Source organism: Sphaeramia orbicularis, chromosome 18 (genome assembly GCF_902148855.1).
Source record: "Sphaeramia orbicularis chromosome 18, fSphaOr1.1, whole genome shotgun sequence".
Lineage (NCBI taxonomy): Eukaryota > Metazoa > Chordata > Actinopteri > Kurtiformes > Apogonidae > Sphaeramia > Sphaeramia orbicularis.
The window spans coordinates 1,088,525-1,109,720 of record NC_043974.1 but is presented as its reverse complement, the minus strand read 5'-3'; the positions used below and the strand labels follow the sequence as shown (position 1 = coordinate 1,109,720).

The window sequence follows — 21,196 nt, the reverse complement described above, 5'->3', positions numbered from 1 at the left end:
GGTTGCACAAGTTGCTGAAGTTTCCTGTAAATGGACTAATTGTTCATTTTCAGCAAAGACGAGCTGAGCTGTAAGAGAAGAGCAGGACTATCAAAACCAAGGTCTGAGGGATTCAGCTGGAAATATATGTGTGAAGTAAGAGCGCCCACATCTGTGGAACTGGAGTAAATATATGGATGAAGTAACTCCGCCCACATCTGTGGAACTGGAGTAAATATATGGATGAAGTAACTCCGCCCACATCTGTGGTACTGGAGTAAATATATGGATGAAGTAACTCCGCCCACATCTGTGGTACTGGAGTAAATATATGGATGAAGTAACTCCGCCCACATCTGTGGTACTGGAGTAAATATATGGATGAAGTAACTCCGCCCACATCTGTGGAACTGGAGTAAATATATGGATGAAGTAACTCCGCCCACATCTGTGGTACTGGAGTACATATATGGATGAAGTAACTCCGCCCACATCTGTGGTACTGGAGTAAATATATGGATGAAGTAACTCCGCCCACATCTGTGGTACTGGAGTACATATATGGATGAAGTAACTCCGCCCACATCTGTGGTACTGGAGTAAATATATGGATGAAGTAACTCCGCCCACATCTGTGGTACTGGAGTAAATATATGGATGAAGTAACTCCGCCCACATCTGTGGTACTGGAGTAAATATATGGATGAAGTAACTCCGCCCACATCTGTGGAACTGGAGTAAATATATGGATGAAGTAACTCCGCCCACATCTGTGGTACTGGAGTACATATATGGATGAAGTAACTCCGCCCACATCTGTGGTACTGGAGTAAATATATGGATGAAGTAACTCCGCCCACATCTGTGGTACTGGAGTAAATATATGGATGAAGTAACTCCGCCCACATCTGTGGTACTGGAGTAAATATATGGATGAAGTAACTCCGCCCACATCTGTGGTACTGGAGTAAATATGTGGATGAAGTAACTCCGCCCACATCTGTGGTACTGGAGTAAATATATGGATGAAGTAACTCCGCCCACATCTGTGGTACTGGAGTGTAGAACTGGTTGTGGTCCATTCTGTGACTCCAGTGTGACACCAGAGCAGAAGCAGCTGATGGTGGACACCATGATGTTAAATGCAGGTTCTTTGGTTCCTCTAAAGCGTTGGGATGTCCTTCATCCATCAGATGTGAAGGGAAGCAGATCAGGGCTTTATCTCCACCAGCACCATGCGTTTGATTGAACTTTGGATCTGCCACAAACATTCTGAACAGTTGTCCTCCAGTAGACTGGGCTGATGATGCAGACTTTCAGAAGGAGGAGAAACTGGGGCATTCCACTAAAGCTGTCAGTGATGTCACTGACAGAGGGGCGGAGCTTATTCCAGACTTCAACTGGAGCTGAACAACAAATGCAGATCACAAACAGTACTGGCAACAAGTTGTCAAGAACACAGGACATTTTTGGTCATTTCACTTAAACCAACAGTGGGTGAGGACTTTCTAAGGAACATTTTTATGTGAGGGTCAGTTTGATTTGGAGAATAAAAGGACAGATTTTCTAATCTGCCTTATTCATTGGATAGTTCTGTTAGAGTATACAGAGACATCGTGCACTGTCTGGGACACCTCTGAATATTAATGAATTTGCATAAATTGGGACCAAAGTCATTTGGCCAGATATGGACCAAATGCAGGTTCGAATCCAGAGAATCGAAAACGTTTATTTTGACCACCCTAACACAGCATGCACACTGCAACCACTGAGTCCCACTGTGCTCAAAATCCACATCAGTTCCAGATCCAGCTGTGACCACAAGGACACATTTCATGTTCAATAAGCTCTGTGTTTAAACTAAATAACTGATCTCCATGTTTCATACACGTTTAAATGGGTCTCTAAGTACTTTCACATGGACACACGTTACAATTTACAGAAATAAAATTTTGGGTAAAAATACTTACCATCAGTCACAAAACTGAACATCATTTTTTCCACTTTACCTAAAGACATCCTTCTTTGTCTCTTCTCTTGCTTTGAAAGCATATATTCTGAAATAAACTAAGTTAACTAACTAACTATTACTTACATAATATTTACACAATCATAGACAGGTTTGACCTAATAAACTATCGCCCATAAAGTTGGAATAAATCGTTACATCTCATGAAATTATGTGACAATGTGATTTCTTCTTGATAGATAATGTGAATGTAGTGCACAATATATATTTTCAATTACTATTCTAAAAAAAACTAACAAAACAATGAAAACAGGTAAGAAAATATGTTCTCATGACAGTAATGATCCACAAAGACAAGCTTTTATTTGTTTTTTTTTCCATCTGTTCCCATTTCCACCAGCAGATGGCAGCAGATCTGATATCAACATGTGAATGTGAGGCTTCATTCACACTGCAGGAGTAGTGCACGACTCTAGGGTGAAACCCCATTTTTATGTGTTTGTTCCTATGACACATTAAATGTGACTTCGATCAGTCTGGAGTCTGAACTGAATGTGACCCTGAAGTGACCCACATGCCCTAAAGAGGTCCTAAAGTGACCCACATGCCCTAAAGAGGTCCCTGAAGTGACCCCACATGCCCTAAAGAGGTCCTAAAGTGACCCACATGCCCTAAGAGGTCCTGAAGTGACCCACATGCCCTAAAGAGGTTCCTGAAGTGACCCACATGCACTAAAGAGGTCCTAAAGTGACCCACATGCCCTAAAGAGGTCCTGAAGTGACCCACATGCCCTAAAGAGGTCCTAAAGTGACCCACAAGCAGTAAAGAGGTCCTGAAGTGACCCACATTCCCTAAAGAGGTCCTAAAGTGACCCACATGCCCTAAAGAGGTCCTGAAGTGACCCACATGCCCTAAAGAGGTCCTAAAGTGACCCACAAGCAGTAAAGAGGTCCTGAAGTGACCCACATGCCCTAAAGAGGTCCTGAAGTGACCCACATGCCCTAAAGAGGTCCTAAAGTGACCCACAAGCAGTAAAGAGGTCCTGAAGTGACCCACATGCACTAAAGAGGTCCTGAAGTGACCACATGCACTAAAGAGGTCCTGAAGTGACCCACATGCACTAAAGAGGTCCTTAAGTGACCCACATGCCCTAAAGAGGTCCTGAAGTGACCCACATGCCCTAAAGAGGTCCTGAAGTGACCCACATGCACTAAAGAGGTCCTGAAGTGACCCACATGCACAAAGAGGTCCTGAAGTGACCCACAAGCAGTAAAGAGGTCCTGAAGTGACCCACAAGCAGTAAAGAGGTCCTAAAGTGACCCACATGCCCTAAAGAGGTCCTGAAGTGACCCACATGCCCTAAAGAGGTCCTGAAGTGACCCACAAGCAGTAAAGAGGTCCTAAAGTGACCCGCATGCCCTAAAGAGGTCCTGAAGTGACCCACAAGCAGTAAAGAGGTCCTGAAGTGACCCACATGCACTACAGAGGTCCTGATGGAATATTGACCCCGCAGACACACACTGTGTTTACAGAAGTAAATATGTTTTTTTTCCGCTCTTCTTCCTGGGACACATAATTGTGACGTTTGTCGCATTTCAATGATGCAAAGGTCGGATAATGCGACCTGGCCGTTCAGACTGAAGTCACTTTGTAAAATATCAGATACGTATCAGATTTCGGACCACATATGGATAAACTGGATTTGGGCCACATTTGGCTGCAGTGTGAACGCAGCCTTAGATTCACTAAACTACGCTGTTTCTGACACTTGGGAATCTTCAGTGAACCAGACTGTGAAACCACACAGACAGAAGAAGAACTAAACCAAATCAACACATTTCAAGGAATACAAATTAAAACTAGTGAAAAATGCTTTAAACAGATGATGACAACCACTGAGAATTCCAAATGTGTGTCAGCAGTTATTTTCTATACAGTGATTTCCTACAGAGCTGCACAGCCTGAAAACTAAAACGTGTAAGAAGGTGTAAGAAAATATTGGTACTGCAATATATCGCAATATTTTATTTCACAATACTGTATCGATATTTAAAAAGTACTGTATGGATATTTTTACGTATTTATTCAAATGCAGATATGGAGGAGGTTCATTTTTGTTTTGTTGTTTTTTTGTTTATATTTATTTAAAACTCTTTTATTCAATAATGTTGGTTCCTTTGTTGGGATTGAACTCCAATCCTGTTCTGATGTTAGTTGTGAACTCATAGAATCTGAACATTTGAACAGGATCTGAAACTGGAATGTCTGGAAAACAGAATTTCAGTTTGAACACAGTTGGAACATTTGGTGATAGAACATTAGATCCTGTTGGGATCAAATACAAATGTGTTTAGGATTTGGGCAGATTTCTGCTGGAATTCAATTCTTCAAGGAAATAATAATTTAAAAAAGAAACAAACAAAAAAATCGCCTTTTAAATAGTATCATGATATATCGTATTGTGATCCTAGTGTTGTGATTTGTATCATATCACCAGATTCTTGCCGATACACAGCCCTACTAAAACCGGATCAAAGCAGTGCTGGACTGACCTGAACACCAGCTGCAGCATGACGTCTTCACAGAAGAGGCCGATCAGAGTCCTGAACAGAGCCAGAGACACCGTACCCAGCTGAGACACACATGGAACACACACAAAAGGTCAGTTCAAACGGCTGCTCTGACTGTGTGTGTGTGTGTGTGTGTGTGTGTGTGTGTGTGTGTGTGTTACCTGGAAAGGTGTGTTGACTCTGCTGACCAGCGTGTACAGGATGTGCACGTTGTCATGTGTGTGCAGCAGGATGAAGGACAGGAAGGTCTGGAGCAGAGCCGGTTTCTGTGATGGAGCGCAGGAACAGGTCCAGGTAGGCCGTGGTGGTCATCACCTCCTCCACCGTCAGCTACACACACATGCACACACACAACCGCACACAACCACACAATATACAAGCTGAGTTTAGGTTTACAAGAAACTCCACTGGTGGAAAAAACAAACCAGATCAGCTCCTAATCCTGCTTTGAAAACACCGGTGTCAAACATGTGGCCCTGGGGCCAAATACGGCCCACCAAAGGGTCCAGTCCGGCCCTGTGGATGAATTTATGAACTGCATAACTTCCACTCAGATGTGCCCAGTCCTTTTAGTTCAGTTCCACATTCAGACCAGTTCAGTCTGCAGTGGACAGGACCAGTCACATACTGTCAGAAGAACAGAAATAATGACAACTGACAAGGTTTCTGTTTGGAAATGGAATATTTCATGGATTTACACTGAAACAAAGTATAATTTCGCAAAAAAATGTGAATAACCTGAACAAATATGAACACCCTGAAATGTTTTAATACAGGGGTCGGCAACCTTTGCAATCTGAAGAGCCGTTTTAGGACAGAAAAGGAAAAACAAAACTGTCTGGAGCCAAAACATACTCTTTATACCTTTCCTCAAACTGGTGACTGTTTAAGAAGCTCTTTAGTATTAGTTTGTACGGAATATGTGGAGAATAAATCAAAGTTTGAGTGCATCTACAGAAGTACAAAGAAATGACAAAACTAAAGAAAACTGATATTTGTCATTATTTTTGGTTGATGCAAAAATCAGCTGGTAAGTGAAGGTTTTCTTTGCAATGGAGAATACAGATGAATACCTTCAATGTTATAAAATTAATAACTAGTCTACTTTTGCTACTATTACTTTTTTTTTTTATTCATTTGGAGTAAAGTCCACATTTTTACAACTGCATAACTTCAGAATCACTATTGCTATGGTAAAATGTGTACCAAAAAAAGTGTTATTCATTTCCATATGGTCATGACCCGGCTCTAGGCCACGACAAAAAGACAGGAGAAGTACACGGTGATAAATTAACGCAAAATATTTATGAAAGCGTAAAGTAAGATAACAAAAATATGCAAGTAAATATGCGGTGGTATGTTAGTCATATCAGTAGTGTGCATGTGGATGTGTGGATTGTATAAGTGTAAGGTTGTATGGCTGAAAGAAAAAAAAGGTAAAGCAAAAAAAGGATGTCGGTGCCGGAAGGAGAGAGAAGACAGTGAGTGCACGCCGGATCTGGCACTTTCATCCACCTGAACAGCACCGGGCCCAGATGCCTACAGTCAGGGTGGTGCGTCAGCTGATCAGTTACCTAAAGGAAACACACCTCTGCGTCACAGGCCGGCAGCGTATAGTCTCAGCCACCTCAGCAGGGGCCGTCAAAACATGGTTTTTGACAAAGCTACACTGAGCCACTGCAAAAGGGCCCAAGAGATACATGTGGCCCCAGAGCCACAGGTAGCAGAGCCCTGTTTTAAGAGAAAGAAGTACAATTTGAACAATATTCTGTCTGTTATTAAATGTTCTGTGTGTTTGTAGATCCACTGTGATCTGTCAGTTAGAATGTACATGTGGAAATGATAAACTGAGGCAGAATAGTGTTCAAATTACACTGATTTTTTCAGTTTGTTCATGTTATTGACATTGTTTCAAAGGATGGTTTGTAGATGGAAACCTTCTCCTAAAGTAAATTTACTTTTTCGCTCTTAAACATAGAGAAAAGTTTAGAGTTGACATTATTTCTATATTATTATTTGACTGGTTCATCCCACTGCAGATCAAATGTAGCTGAATGTGGAACTGAACTAACATAAGTTTGACAGCCCTGTTTGAAAACACTGTCATCTTCCACTAGTTTCTTCCTTTAGTTCTTCCAGTCAGTATTTCAGTGACCCTTACAGCCTCATCAAACCAGGACAAACTGTGCAAATCTGCCCAACATGTAACAGGCTCCAGTCACAATTTAAGGTGGACTGATTTCATAATTCAGTTCTTTTTATAACTCCACTCTTCATTCTTCATTAAGATGTCAACGAATGAGGTGATATTTAGATTTAGTCCATTTATTCATTGATTTATTGTAGATTTATTGTAAAAATCATGTCTAGCAAGACATCATTTAAAGATATTTTGTGTAATGGTGTTGTCCAGAGTCATTATGGTTATCAAATTCTAATAAGACAAGGCAAGGCAGATTAATTTGTATAGCACACAGGTGTCAAACATGCGGCCTGGGGGCCAAATCCAGCCCGCCCAAAGGGTCCAATCTGACCCGTAGGATGAATTTATGAAATGCAAAAATTACAATGAAGATACGAACAGTCAATGGTTTTACTTTAGGGCCCATATAAGCCCTACTTTAGTCTGGAGTGGGTCAGATCAGTCAAATACTACCATAAAAACCTACAAATAATGACAATTCCAAATGTTTCCTCTGTTTTAGTGTAAAAAAGTGAAATTACATGAAAATGTGTACATTTACAAACTAGCCTTTCACAAAAAATATGAAAAACTAGAAATGTGTTAAGAGAAGTAAGTGCAATTTTACTAATATTCTGCCAGTTACTCAAATATTTTGTGTATTTGCAGATCCATCATGATCTGTGAGTTGTAATACACTTTTACAAATGATAAGCAGAGGCAAAACAGAGTTAAAATTGCACTTATTTTTCTTAATAAATGTCAGTTTTTTCATGGTTGTTCATGTTATTCACATTTTTAAAAGGACAGTTTATGGATTTAAACGTTTCCATAATGTAATTTTACTTTTTTCACTATAAAACACATTGAAATGTTTGGAGTTGGCATTATTTATATATTATTACGCAGCTCATATTGGGAGGATGTGGAAATGAACTAAAATGAGTTGGACAGCTCTGGTATAGCACAATTCATACACAGGGCAATTCACAGTGCAATAAGTTGTATTTTTATGTAGTCCTTCAGGTTGGTTTTGTTCTTTAAATCCATTCATTTTCAGTTCATTTTACATGTTCATGCATATTTTTATTTAAAGGAATAGTATTGGTTTTAGTTGGGTTTTATGTGGTTTTAGTGTTCTTTTCAGTTTTTTTAAGGTGATGTGAGAAAAACAGATTTAAAGAAGCTGGAAAAGGTCAGATGACAGGATTTAAAGGCATTTTATTTTTGTCTATTAACACTGGTGGGAAAAGTGAAGGTAATCTTACCTTCAATTGTTTCCTGGTAGTTTGATTTATTTATTTATTTATTTTTGATGGGGGGTTTGTTTATTTTTTTCAGTTTTGCCTTTATTTCAGTTAGCAAAATTATTTCCTCATTGCTCCTTTTAGTTTCTGTAACTGCATTCTTGTAGAAATCTCAAATTCTCTCTTGATCTGAAATTTTCAGACGAACACAGAAGCTTGACCGATATACAAAACAGTGGAAGAAATGGACTTCATTTAATATGATCTGAACTCCATGATTACTTATGAAAAGTCATGTATTGTATATTTGGAAAAATGTTGTATAATGCCATCGAGTGGCCTGCCCTCATAGTCCAGGAGCCAGGATCGCCTACCATGCACCCCCCCCACACACACACAACAAAATATCACCTGATTTTTTTAACCTTTGTGATGTCCTAAATGAGACATTGAGTGGTGACACTGAAGCAGCTCATTCCCAGTCTACTTTTGGACCTCATGTTTTCAGGTACTCTGAAGCAACCATATTTTCCACTGCTCCTGTGGTTCGTTTTGGCCACAAATTGACATCGGTATTGTAGACATTTATCCCATGGCAACTGCAGCATGTTCTACATCAGAAAAAAGCCTAGAATCTCTAGTTTCCAAATATGATCATTTTGTTTTTATATCTTTATCATAATGAAAATGACATATAATATAAGGACAGCATGTCTTAAAGTTAACCTTTTCACAAAAAATGTCATAGCAGCAAATAAACTTTTAAGAAATATATGTCTGACAACTATTCTGGTGATATATGACACATTCCTGATAGAACGCAGTATATATCGCATATTCATGCTAGAATTACATGCATTATGATGTTTTGATGCCTACATGTTTAGATATTAGAGTATTCAAAAGTTCAATATTTTCTGCTCCTCTTTCAGTTTGTTTGATCATAAATTGACACAGGGGTTGTAGGAATATATCTCCTGGCAACTGCAACATGTTAGACATCTTGACACAGTCTATAATCTCTAGTTACAAGTAAAATAATTTTATTGTAATTATAACGTACTAAAATTACAAAATATTGACATGATAAAACTTGGCTCTTCCAAATCTTCAGTATTTATAAATGCATGTTACTTGAAACGACTCTAAATGTCACAGATTCCTGTCAGTATACAAAATGTCAACTACCAAATTTACTGTTTGAATTATTTAGCAAAACCTACAGAGTAAATGTTGCTTATGTACACATTCAGGTCACAATATACAGCTGGATCAGTAATTGTATTCTTCATATCATACATGAAGCACAAAGTTCATTCATAGTTCATTCTATAATGTAAATAATATAAAATAGTTAGATAGTTAGATAGTTAGATAGATAGTTAGATAGATAGTTAGATAGATAGTTAGATAGTTAGATAGATAGATAGATAGATAGATAGATAGATAGATAGATAGATAGATAGATAGATAGATAGATAGATAGATAGATAGATAGATAGATAGATAGATAGATAGATAGATATGCATGGTAGGCTGTCCTGGCTCCCGGACTATAACCTGATCTTAATTTGTTAGCTTGAAATGGAATGAATGAATGATTGAATAAATAAATCAATAAATAAATCAATAAAAAATAAAAAAAATACAAAATAATAATAATAATAATAATAATAGAATTTTTTAGAAACATGTGAATGGTGTCATCCTGAGGCGCTTCAGTGGAGTCAGACCTTGTGCAGAGCAGGAGCCATCACAGGCACCAGGAACCCGTTGTAGATGTAACCCAGCAGCTGAGAGCGGATGGAGGGATGAGTGACCTGAGAGACACAGGAAAGGCTTCAGACATACCGCACACGTTTCCACTGTTCGCTGACTGAGTGGATGTTACCTTGGTAACAGCGCTACAGAAGTCCAGTGAGTGCAGGAAGTGGACCAGAGCCGGGACCTGATGACACAAACCACAGGAATGGACTCACTTATGTGGACCAGTTCAATCCAACGGCCCCAGGGTCTGATGGACTACAGCAGGGGGTCCAGTCCTGGTCCTGGAGGGCCGGTACCCTGTATGTTCCAGATGTTTTCCCTCTTCCAGTCCACCTGACAGTCGTTATCAGTCTTCTGCACTGGATGACAGACTGGTCATGTGACTCAGGTGTGATGGAAGAAGGATCCATCTGAAGCAGGGCAGTCAGACTCCACATTCAGCTCAATTTGATCTGCAGTGGGCTGAACCAGTAAAATAATAACAGAATAACCTAGAAATAATGACAAAGTGGGTCTGGAAGTAAGGGATGCTAAGCTGACAGAAGCTCTGAGGCTGTTCCAGTCTGGAGGAACTTAACTGTGGCTCCGCTCAGACCAGCTGACACACTGCTCCAGCTGAGTCCCACCAAAATCCTGTGAGAACTGCCCTTCGATCTCAATTAAGAGGAAATATTTTCCAGAGCATGTAATATTCATGTACACCAAATCCGTATGAAGACAATAGAAAATCAGAATTATTGATCTGAAAAGTTCAATCTATAGAAAGTGAAAGAAAAAAATCCTTCACATGCAGCTATTTCATGTCCAGACATATTTTTGGTTATATAAGGGAAAAAAAAAGTTTTTTTAGATTAGTGACAAAATAATCTTAAATTCCAATGAAGCCATGCTTAAGCAGAGGGTTAAATGTTTACTTTCAGAAATTTCCATTGGTTTAGCTCATTTGATTAATTAGTGATTAAAAAAAACATGTTTTTTGAGAAAAGTGAAATTCCCTACATAACCAGCACCGTCTGATATTAAAATGCAATTCACACCAATTTTTCAGACAAAATTATTTTTATGATGATAAAAGGGTGTATAAAAGGTCATAAAACTATACTGAAAACAGAAATATATGATTGAGATTTTAAATTATAACAGTGATAAGTTCTGTTCTTATTCATTCTTGGGGAACTGTCCGAGGGACTGAATTTAGTTCATATAAAAAGTTCTGTAATTTTCTTGAACATCCTTTTTTGGCAAAATTTTTAATGGATTTAGAAACTTAAGATGTTATACTATTGAACTCCACAAAGTTTGAAATCATTATCTCAATTCTAATTTTTGGATTTAAGGTCAATAGGTGCGTGACGTGACCCAACTACACATCTTTTATATGCAAAAAATAACATTAAATTATGAAAACATTTACATTTTACAAACTATCCAAATAAAAAAGATGTGAATAACCTGAAAAAACTGAAATTTCTGAAGAAAAACAAGAAATAATAATAAGAAAAATCTGATCAATATTCTGCCTCAACCTCAGATTAATCCATGTGCATTACAGATCAGATCTACCAAGACACTAAACAGACAGAAGGTTGTTCTGATTTAACTGTAGACATTCCAGGTTGTTCATATTTGTTCAGGTTATCGCCGTTTGATTATTAAAGGAGATCAGAATTTAATGTTCTTTGCAGTAAATCAAAGAGAATAAATTGGTGTTGTCATTATTTATAGGCATGATGTCAGATTATTTTTTTTCACATGAAACCAGAAGAACATTTGCAGTCAGTGCTTCTCGGTTCTTCTGCTGTTATTTTACAGTTTGACGCCTTTGACTGTTCATATCTTCTGCACTTTGTAAATTCATCCTGCGGACCAGATTTATTTGAATTCAAGAAGATAAAAGATATAAAAAAAACCTAAAACTAAACTATAACTAAGCATTTAGAAAATAACAACTAACTGCTCTAACAACAAATTAAAACGAACTGTATCAGAGAAAAAAAGTCCAAACTAAATAAAACTAAACTAGAATGAAAAATCCAAAACTATTAGAACCTTGACACACACACACACACACACACACACACACACACACACACACTAAACATGTCCGCATTTTTTGTTAATCCAGTTTCCGTCATTTCCTTCTTTATTCACAAAGGTGGCAGCTGTCAGGGATTGGTTGCCATGGTTACCTGCTGCCAGTCGGCCTGGTCCAGACAGTGCCAGTCTTCGCTGTAAACCTGTAACTTGGCAGGAAGAGACGAGTACAGACCTGACAGACCTGTGGCCAACACCTGTAAACACAAAATACACACACACACACACACCACACACACACACACACACACACACACACACACACACATATATGAAGGGTTTGCACTGCCCAGGAAATGACCCAGACCAGTGTCAGTTTAGAGGTTTTACTGAATGTAACCATAAAACACTTAAAACTGAGGCAGAAAAACTTTTCAAACATTTAGATCTGGGACTTCAGTGTGGAGTTAACCCTCCAGTATCCCGTCCTCCAAGGCCCTTACTAAACACCTAGTGTGCCTTTTTCACACACTTGTGGAATAATGTCAAAAAATGTTCATACAGTTTGTTTTTAATTCTTTTACACTTTTTTCTATTTCATCAACTTGAGCTGTAAATAAAAATACCAAATACTCAATAATTGTCACATTTTTTAACCCTTTAAATGACGTGTTTGTAACGGAAACAAACCATTTTTTTTTTTTGATACAAAAAACACAAAAAATACATTTTTTTCAATATCCTCCATAAAAAGTGGATCACATATTATTAGATTTTTTCATCCTGGCATATGTCAGTGATTAACTCCAACACTGGTTAATTTGCATTATTATTTTTGGTGCCAGGTCAAATGTTCAAAAATACTAGCATCTGTCACCAAGTGTGCGTACAATGCACACCTATAAATCAAACTATTAAATATTATATATTGATTTATTTTTCTGCTCTAATTTGATTTTATTTTTGTAAATCCAGCTCAGTCCTAACCATACAGATCAAATGTTAGAAACAGTGCGTTTTATGCACACTTGGCAGACAGATGCTAGTCTGGTCGTTTTCTTTTGTTTACAATGTGCACATTTGAGTTGGTGGACAGAATTTTAAAGATCATGCACAAATGAACAACTTTTGAATTCTAACCTTATTTAAAATGTAAAAAATAATATGAAGTTTTTTAACATGAAGTGCAAAGTGTGCCTAAAAAGCACACCTGGGTACCAGAGGGTTAAAATATTAAAAAACACAAAAAAAGAGTATTGTAGAGTATTGTAAAGAGGAGCTGATAACATTATTTATCTTGTTGTTTTTTTTTGTCGTCGTGTTTTTTACCTCCTCCAGGAGGTATTGGGATCACTTTGCTTTGTTTGTTCTCATCTTCAGTGTAAAACTCTTCCACCCATCTTTCCCAGATCTTCCCCACAGATAGGCCTAGGCCCTGGGACCAACCCAGTCCATTTGGTCCCAGTAGGACAAAGTTCAAGGTCACAACATCTACAGTTTTCCATCTGTCATCATTGAGACATTTTCCAAAATTCATCCAAAATTCCAAACGACTGATTCTCCTCCAGTTGGATCCACCTGTAGCTTAGAACAGTCTCTTGTATGTGGAACTAAATTGTCCACATCCACTGTGGAATGTGGACTCTGTGGACATTTACACTGAACACTGAAAATCCCATTTCCCACACATTTAAAATTAGAACTCAACTAATATTGATGTGAATTGAATCTAATTGGACAGACACATGACTGGGACCAGATTCAACTGCTTCTGTGTATGGAACAACCTGGAAACTGTTGGATTTACACAGACAGAGTGGATCCACACATGCACAGAGTTCAGGCTGAAGGAGGAGCTCTGAGTTCTGAACACTGGGTTGGGATGGGGTTTTTTCTTCTTTTTTGGGGGGTTTAATAGGTTTGTAGGTTTGTTGTATAATTTGTTTGTATATATTGTGTCTGTGTGGTTCCTTATGTGTAAGTACATGTTATGTAAATGTATAATTTGAAATATTAATAATTTTTAAAAAACTAGAAAAGCACTTGAAGAGTGCAGACCTCTGCCAAGGCAGATCTACCCCCCCCCCATCACCACCAAAATGTAATCATTTCGATGGCCAAAAAACAAAACCTCCTATCTGCAAATTTTTAGATTTTGAGTTTTCACATTAAATGGTGAGAACAAGGATGACTCCACATTTTCAGTCTATCTGCAGGATAATCCCGCCCTTTCTTATGACATGAAGGTCACCTAACAACAACAACAAAGACCATACTAGAATAAAACGAAACCATCAATCAATCAATCAATCAAATTTATTTCTATAGCACCAAATCATAAGAAAGGTTCTCTCATGACACTTTATATATAGAGTTGGTCCAAACCAGACTCTGAGCAATTTCCAGAAACCAACAGAATCCTCCAGGATTTTAACAGTAAGTATCAGTCATATTATGGCATATAGTATAAATATGATTAGACTAGGAAGGTTATTAGTGTTATTAATCATATAAGGAGAAGGGGTGGAGTTTATAAGCTGTACTTCTTCTCACTCCTTTTCGAATATGTATTATATGTCTTATGTTTCAGTGTTGTGTTTATTTATTTTCTTCTGTTTGACATTCATATTCGGAATAAATACATCAATCAATCAGGATACACTTTTTGTTTGTTTGTTTGTTTCCTGAAAAAAGTGATTTTTTTCAGATAGGAGGTGTTGTATTTTGGCTATCGATTAGTGCCTTGTGCCAGTATCAACATTTCCTGAAAATTTCATGAAAATCCGTCCATAACTTTTTGAGTTATCTTGCAAACAGACAAACAAACAAACAAACAACAAACAAACAAACCCTGGCAAAAACACAACCTCCTTGGCGGAGGTAAAAAAAAAACACCACAGAAAAGAAACAAAAGAGTCGAGGGGTAAATGGGGCGGAGGAACTAAAAGAAGATAAAACGTCAAGGAAAGAGATGGAAAAACACGAGGAAAACGACAACAAAAACAACACCATCAGCAGCAGAGTTGAGCCTGGTTCACAGTCCGGCAGCCGTCCAATCACAGTCCGGCAGCCGTCCAATCACATTCAGACGTACTAATCCCCGTCAGCGTACAGGCCAATCTCACGCTGGGTCACTAATCTGCTCCCTACATACAGATTGGGGTCAGAGCCTGGTCACATGGGCTTAAGTCGGACACATGCTTCGGCGTCTCCGCTCACGCCTTCCCTCCTCTTTCACACAAACACAGTAGACCACAGGTGTCAAACATGCGGTCCAGGGTCCAGATCTGGACCACTAGAGCAGGTCTGTCAAACTCCTGTTAGTTCAGTTCCACATTCAGTCCAGTTTGAGCTGCAGTGGACCAGACCAGTCAAATAAGAACAGTGAAAAATGTAAAATTCTATTCTGATCAGGTTTACATCTACAAAGTTTCCTTAAAAATCTGAATAACATGAACAACTGGAATTGTCTGAAGAAAAACAAGTGCAATTTTACCAATATTCTGCCTCAGTTTATCAGTTTATCATTTACACATGTACGTTACAATCACACAAAACACTTAGTAACAGACAGAATATTAGTACAATTGCATTTACTTTTCTTCAGACATTTCCATTTGTTCATATTTGTTCGGGTTATTCATGTTTTTTGTAAAAGTATAGTTTGGTAATGTAAACATTTTCATGTAACTTTACTTTTTTACACCAAAAAACACAGAGAACATGTGGGGTTGTCATTATTTATAGGTTATAATGATCATATTTGACTGGTTCTGACCCACTGGAAATCCAATTGCACTGTGTGTGTGTGTATGTGGAACCTGAATTAAAAGGATTTAACACTATTGACTGTTCATATCTTCAGTGTACTTTTTGTATTTCACAAATTCATCCTGCGGGCCAGATTGGACCCTTTGGTGGGCCAGATTTGGCCCCCGGGACGCATGTTTGACACCTGTGACCTAGAGGGTCCAGTCTGACCCACAGGATGAATTTACAAAGTATAGAAGATATGAACAGTCAAGGGCGTCAAACTGTAAAATAACAGCAGAATAACTGAGAAGTAGTGACTGAATATGTTCTTCTGGGTTTCATGTGAAAAAAATAATCTGACATCATGTCTATAAATGATGACACCAATTTATTCTCTCTGATTTACTGCAAAGAACATTAAATTCTGTTCTCCTTTAATAATAAAACCTCAATAACCTGAACAAATGTGAACAACCTGGAATGTCTACAGAAAAATCAGTGTAATTGTAACATTATTCTGCCTGTTTAGTGTCCTGGTAGATCTGATCTGTAATGCACATGGATTAATCTGAAGTTGAGGCAGAATATTGATCAGATTTTTCTCATTATTATGATTTCTTATTTTTCTCCAGAAATTTCTTTTTTTTTTTTTTTATTGGTACAATTCCACATAGTTCTCTGAAGACATTTGAGGTTATTCATATTTTGTTTGTAAAAGGCTAGTCTGTAAACATTTTTGTGTAATTTTCCTTTTTTTTTTTTTTGCAGTTTTCATTATTTACAGGTTATTATGATAGTATTTTACTGGTCTGACCCACTTTAGGTTGAACTGACCTAAATTATTTTAACATCTTTGATTGTTCATTTCTTCAGTGTAATTTTTGCATTTCATAAATTCATCCTACGGGTCAGATTGGACCCTTTGGTGGGTCAGATTGGACCCTTTTGTGGGTCAGATTGGTCCCTTTTGTGGGTCAGATTGGACCCTTTTGTGGGCCAGATTGGACCCTTTTGTGGGTCAGATTGGACCCTTTTGTGGGTCAGATTGGACCCTTTTGTGGGTCAGATTGGACCCTTTGGTGGGTCAGATTGGACCCTTTGGTGGGTCAGATTGGTCCCTTTGGTGGGTCAGATTGGTCCCTTTGGTGGGTCAGATTGGACCCTTTGGTGGGTCAGATTGGACCCTTTGGTGGGTCAGATTGGACCCTTTTGTGGGCCAGATTGGACCCTTTGGTGGGTCAGATTGGACCCTTTGGTGGGTCAGATTGGTCCCTTTGCTGGGTCAGATTGGACCCTTTGGTGGGTCAGATTGGACCCTTTGGTGGGCCAGATTGGACCCTTTGGTGGGTCAGATTGGACCCTTTTGTGGGCCAGATTGGACCCTTTGGTGGGTCAGATTGGTCCCTTTGCTGGGTCAGATTGGACCCTTTGGTGCGTCAGATTGGTCCCTTTGCTGGGTCAGATTGGACCCTTTGCTGGGTCAGATTGGTCCCTTTTGTGGGCCAGATTGGACCCTTTGGTGGGTCAGATTGGTCCCTTTGGTGGGTCAGATTGGTCCCTTTGGTGGGTCAGATTGGACCCTTTGGTGGGTCAGATTGGACCCTTTGGTGGGTCAGATTGGTCCCTTTGGTGGGTCAGATTGGTCCCTTTGGTGGGTCAGATTGGTCCCTTTGCTGGGTCAGATTGGACCCTTTGGTGGGTCAGATTGGACCCTTTGGTGGGTCAGATTGGTCCCTTTGGTGGGTCAGATTGGTCCCTTTGCTGGGTCAGATTGGACCCTTTGGTGGGTCAGATTGGTCCCTTTTGTGGGCCAGATTGGACCCTTTGGTGGGTCAGATTGGACCCTTTGGTGGGTCAGATTGGACCCTTTGGTGGGTCAGATTGGATCCTCTTATGGGTCAGATTGGATCCTCTGGTGTGTCAGATTGGATCCTTTGGTAGGTCAGATTGGTCCCTTTGCTGGGTCAGATTGGACCCTTTGGTGGTCCGGTTTTGGCCCCTGGGCCACATGTTTGTCACTGTGCTTTAATGGAAGTCTTTTCCAGTTGAGTCCATCATGTCCCTGTGAATCCAACAGAGTTCAGATGTAGTTTGACAGACCTGATCAGGATAAAGGATCCATTTATAGATGATGGATCTGACGGTTTTGACGGATCTGATGGTTTTTCTAGACTTTAAAAAAAAAAAAAAAAAAAAAGAAGCCAAAAATTGAGAGTATACCCCCTTCTCCAGGGACCACTACACCACTGAATAAGAGCTGGAAATCAAACCACAAATACTGAAAATTACTTTTTTTTTTTTTTTACACTTCAAAAATTGTACAGTTGGTTTCCATTTCTTAATATTAAATTATAGAACCAAACATTAACATATCATGAATGAGTCAAGGAATAAGAGGTGAAATGTTTTCTAAAAAACAGACTAATCTAATGTGATGAGGACAGATCTGCACAAACAGACACATGTATTGTCTGTGCCTTCTTCCTCTACTTCCTGGTGGTTCATTCATCCGTTGTCATCCTTCCAAAGCTGCTTCACCCTCTGTGTTTCTGTCACACCAACACCAAGTCCCAGAGGAAGAGTATGAGCTCATGACATTATTACATAACTAGTGATAATGAGATTACAATACAGACACATGACTCATGCACTGCACCAAAGAACCAGAGATCCCACCAACGTCATACAGAAAAAAAAACTAAACTAAAAGGTGTAAAGTATGAGTGTTTGAAAACTCTGTTAAACCTACAGTTTATGCTCAAATCAGATCCCTTTATTTAAAGGTGCTGACGACTTTGGTGAGCAGTTTTTCCTCAAGTCTGTCCAACCTCAGTCCTATCCTCAGTATCATGAATCTGTCTGTCTGTCATTACTCAGCTGAAACTCTTGCATTACGGTGAACAGTCTCACAGAGTCATCCACCACAAACAAACACTGTGTGTTTACCTTCAGAACCTGGAGGTAAGTCGGGCATCTTCAGAATTTTTTGTCACAACGTGCATTGTGGGAAACGGAGGTTCACACTGCCACTGCAGGTGTGAACCTCCTGTCAGCACCTTTAAGGACAAATTAGTAGTGTGTGTGTGTGTGGGTGTGTGTGTGTGTGTGGGTGTGTGTGTGTGTGTGTGTGTGTGTGTGTGTGTGGTGTGTGTGTGTGTGTGTGTAGTGTCATTGACAGCACTCACAGGACAGAAGTATGTGTTCTGGGCGATGTGCTGAGCGACTCGAGGCTCCGACGCTGACAGAGACATGATGAGCAGCAGAGCGTCTCTGGCCTGTTGACCCACTGAACCCTGTCTGAAAACACACACAAACACACACACTCTGTCACAAAATACACACCTTATATTAACCCTGCCTTAGTCCCCTGGGGGTTCTGTCTCCACAGTTTACTTCAGTGCTGGTAATTTCTAGTTGTCTTCTTTCTTTGTCTCCCTCCTGGTACTGTTCTAATTCAACAGAAGTGGATCACATGTAGTGTGGCTCAGTTGGCTCTAGGGCTGTGGATCGGCAAGAATCTGACGATACAATACAAATCACAATACTAGGATCACCATACGATATGTCATGATATATCATGATACTGTTAAAAAGGCTTTTTTTTTTTTTAAATGATTATTTCCTTGACGAATTGAATTCCATCCTAAATCTGCCCAAATCCTAAACACATTTGTATTTGATCCCAACAGGATCTAATGTTCTATCAGCAAATGTTCCAACTGTGTTCAAACTGAAATTCTGTTTTCCAGACATTCCAGTTTCAGATCCTGTTCAAATGTTCAGATTCTATTAGTTCACAACTAACATCAGAACAGGATTGGAGTTCAATCCCAACAAAGGAACCAACATTATTGAATAAAAGAGTGTGAAAGAATAATAAAGAAAATGTAAACAAAAAACAATAATGAATCTCCACCATATCTGCATTTGAATAAATACCTAAAAATATCCATACAGTACTTTTTAATATTGATACAGTATTGTCAAATGAAATATCGTTATATGTAGGGGTGTTAGAAAATATAGGTTCTGCAATATATCGCAATATTTCATTTCACAATACTGTATCGATATATTTAGGTATTTATTCAAATGCAGATACGGTGGATTTTCATCTTTGTTTTGTATTTTTCCATATTGTTTATATCTTATTTATTATTATATAACACCGTTTCATTAAATAATGGTTATTTGAAGCATCCTGAAAGCACTTTGTACTGTTTTACTGAGAGTGGCAGATGTTTGTTCCTTTGGAAACGAGGAGAATTTTTAAAAAATTGTGATATAACATTAGATCCTGTTGTGATCAAATAAAAATGTGTTTAGTATTTGTGCAGATTTCTGATGTAATTCAATTCTTCCAGGAAATAATCATTTAAGAAAAAATAAAACAAACAAAAAATTGCCGTTCTTTTTTTTTTTAAACAGTATGATGATATATTGTGATTTACTGTATCGTGATCCTAGTATTGTGCTTTGTATCGTATTGCCAGATTCTTGGCGATACACAGCTCTACTGATATACTGCAGAAGCAATATTTTCTAACAGCCCTACTCATCACATTAGATTACTATGTTTTTATAAAACATTTTCACCTCTTATTACTTGACTCAGTCATGATGCGTTAATGTTTGGTTCTGTAATTTAATATGAAGAAATGTAAACCAACTGTACAATTTTTGAAGTGTGAAAAAAAAAAAGTTAAATTGTAACTACAACTACAACAGCTGCTAGCAATTTATGATGCTGAAGCCACCAGGAGTAATTTTCAAAATTTGTGGTTTAATATCATGCTCTTATTTCTATTTTTAGGGGAATGTGATGTCGATACAGTACTTTTTAATATCGATACAGTATTGTGAAATGAAATATCACGATATTGTCCCTTGAGAATCAGCTGGTTCTATGTCCACTTTTTACAGAAATGGAGTTCAGCATGTCAGGACATTCTAAAACCATTACAGTTTATGTCCCAGAGTTCTTAGCGCCAAGCTAAACATCCACACACACCCACACCTAGAAACATTTAGTTCTATGTCCTGAGTGGAGCTGGTTTCAGATCAGGTAGTTCTACGTCCAAGAGGAGCCAATCAGGGGCCAGACCTGGATCATGTGACATTCACTCAAAAAAGATGTGTGCTCAGAAAATACACGGAGGGGGTCTCAAACTGACTGAGACATGTTCATTTCTGCCGTTGATGCCTCAGTCTGGCATTTGGATCCTGGTAAAAGTTTGAAATGATTGTTCTGAACAGGGTTGTCATGGAAATAGTTTAGTTAAATGTTTGTTCAAAGTAGTTCAGTGTTCGAATGTGTCATTTTTAGACGGCCGAGGCTGTCCCAGAGTCAGGTCTGAGAGGGAGGCTCACAGATAAACCAGTGGATCTGAGTCATTTTATATGTGAGTGGATGAGGTATTTGGACGCAAAATGTGTCATTTGTGGATCACTTTTCTTTTTCATCCTTTCATTCTTTCAGACTAGATTCTGCTCAAGTGTCCAGTATTGTCCTCCTCAGGTTCAAATGAGAATGTGTCTCATTTACAGACTTGTCACTGATTTGATAGAATCCTTTTATCTGTGAATGTAGATTTAATTTGGATGCAATCTGTGCATTTTATCCACTTTTTTCCTCATGTTTATTTTTTCTGTTCCAGATTCTGGTCCAGTGGTCAGTGTTGTCTGGTGTCAGGTT

General features: G+C 38.7%; 1 protein-coding gene across 1 annotated transcript in view; it reads right to left on the bottom strand.

Moving 5' to 3' along the window:
* Positions 1–4,489: 4,489 nt before the first annotated feature.
* Positions 4,490–21,196, bottom strand: part of LOC115438136 (protein FAM160A1-like) — a 34,050-nt gene continuing 17,343 nt past the window's right edge. Inside the window, exons 6-11 of the mRNA XM_030161546.1 lie at positions 18,687–18,798; positions 11,904–12,005; positions 9,839–9,895; positions 9,681–9,767; positions 4,680–4,848; positions 4,490–4,580 (exon numbers count right to left, since the gene is read on the bottom strand). Coding sequence (XP_030017406.1) covers positions 4,732–4,848; positions 9,681–9,767; positions 9,839–9,895; positions 11,904–12,005; positions 18,687–18,798 — 475 coding nt within the window. The 3' untranslated portion in view covers positions 4,490–4,580; positions 4,680–4,731. The remainder of the gene's footprint in view (positions 4,581–4,679; positions 4,849–9,680; positions 9,768–9,838; positions 9,896–11,903; positions 12,006–18,686; positions 18,799–21,196) is intronic.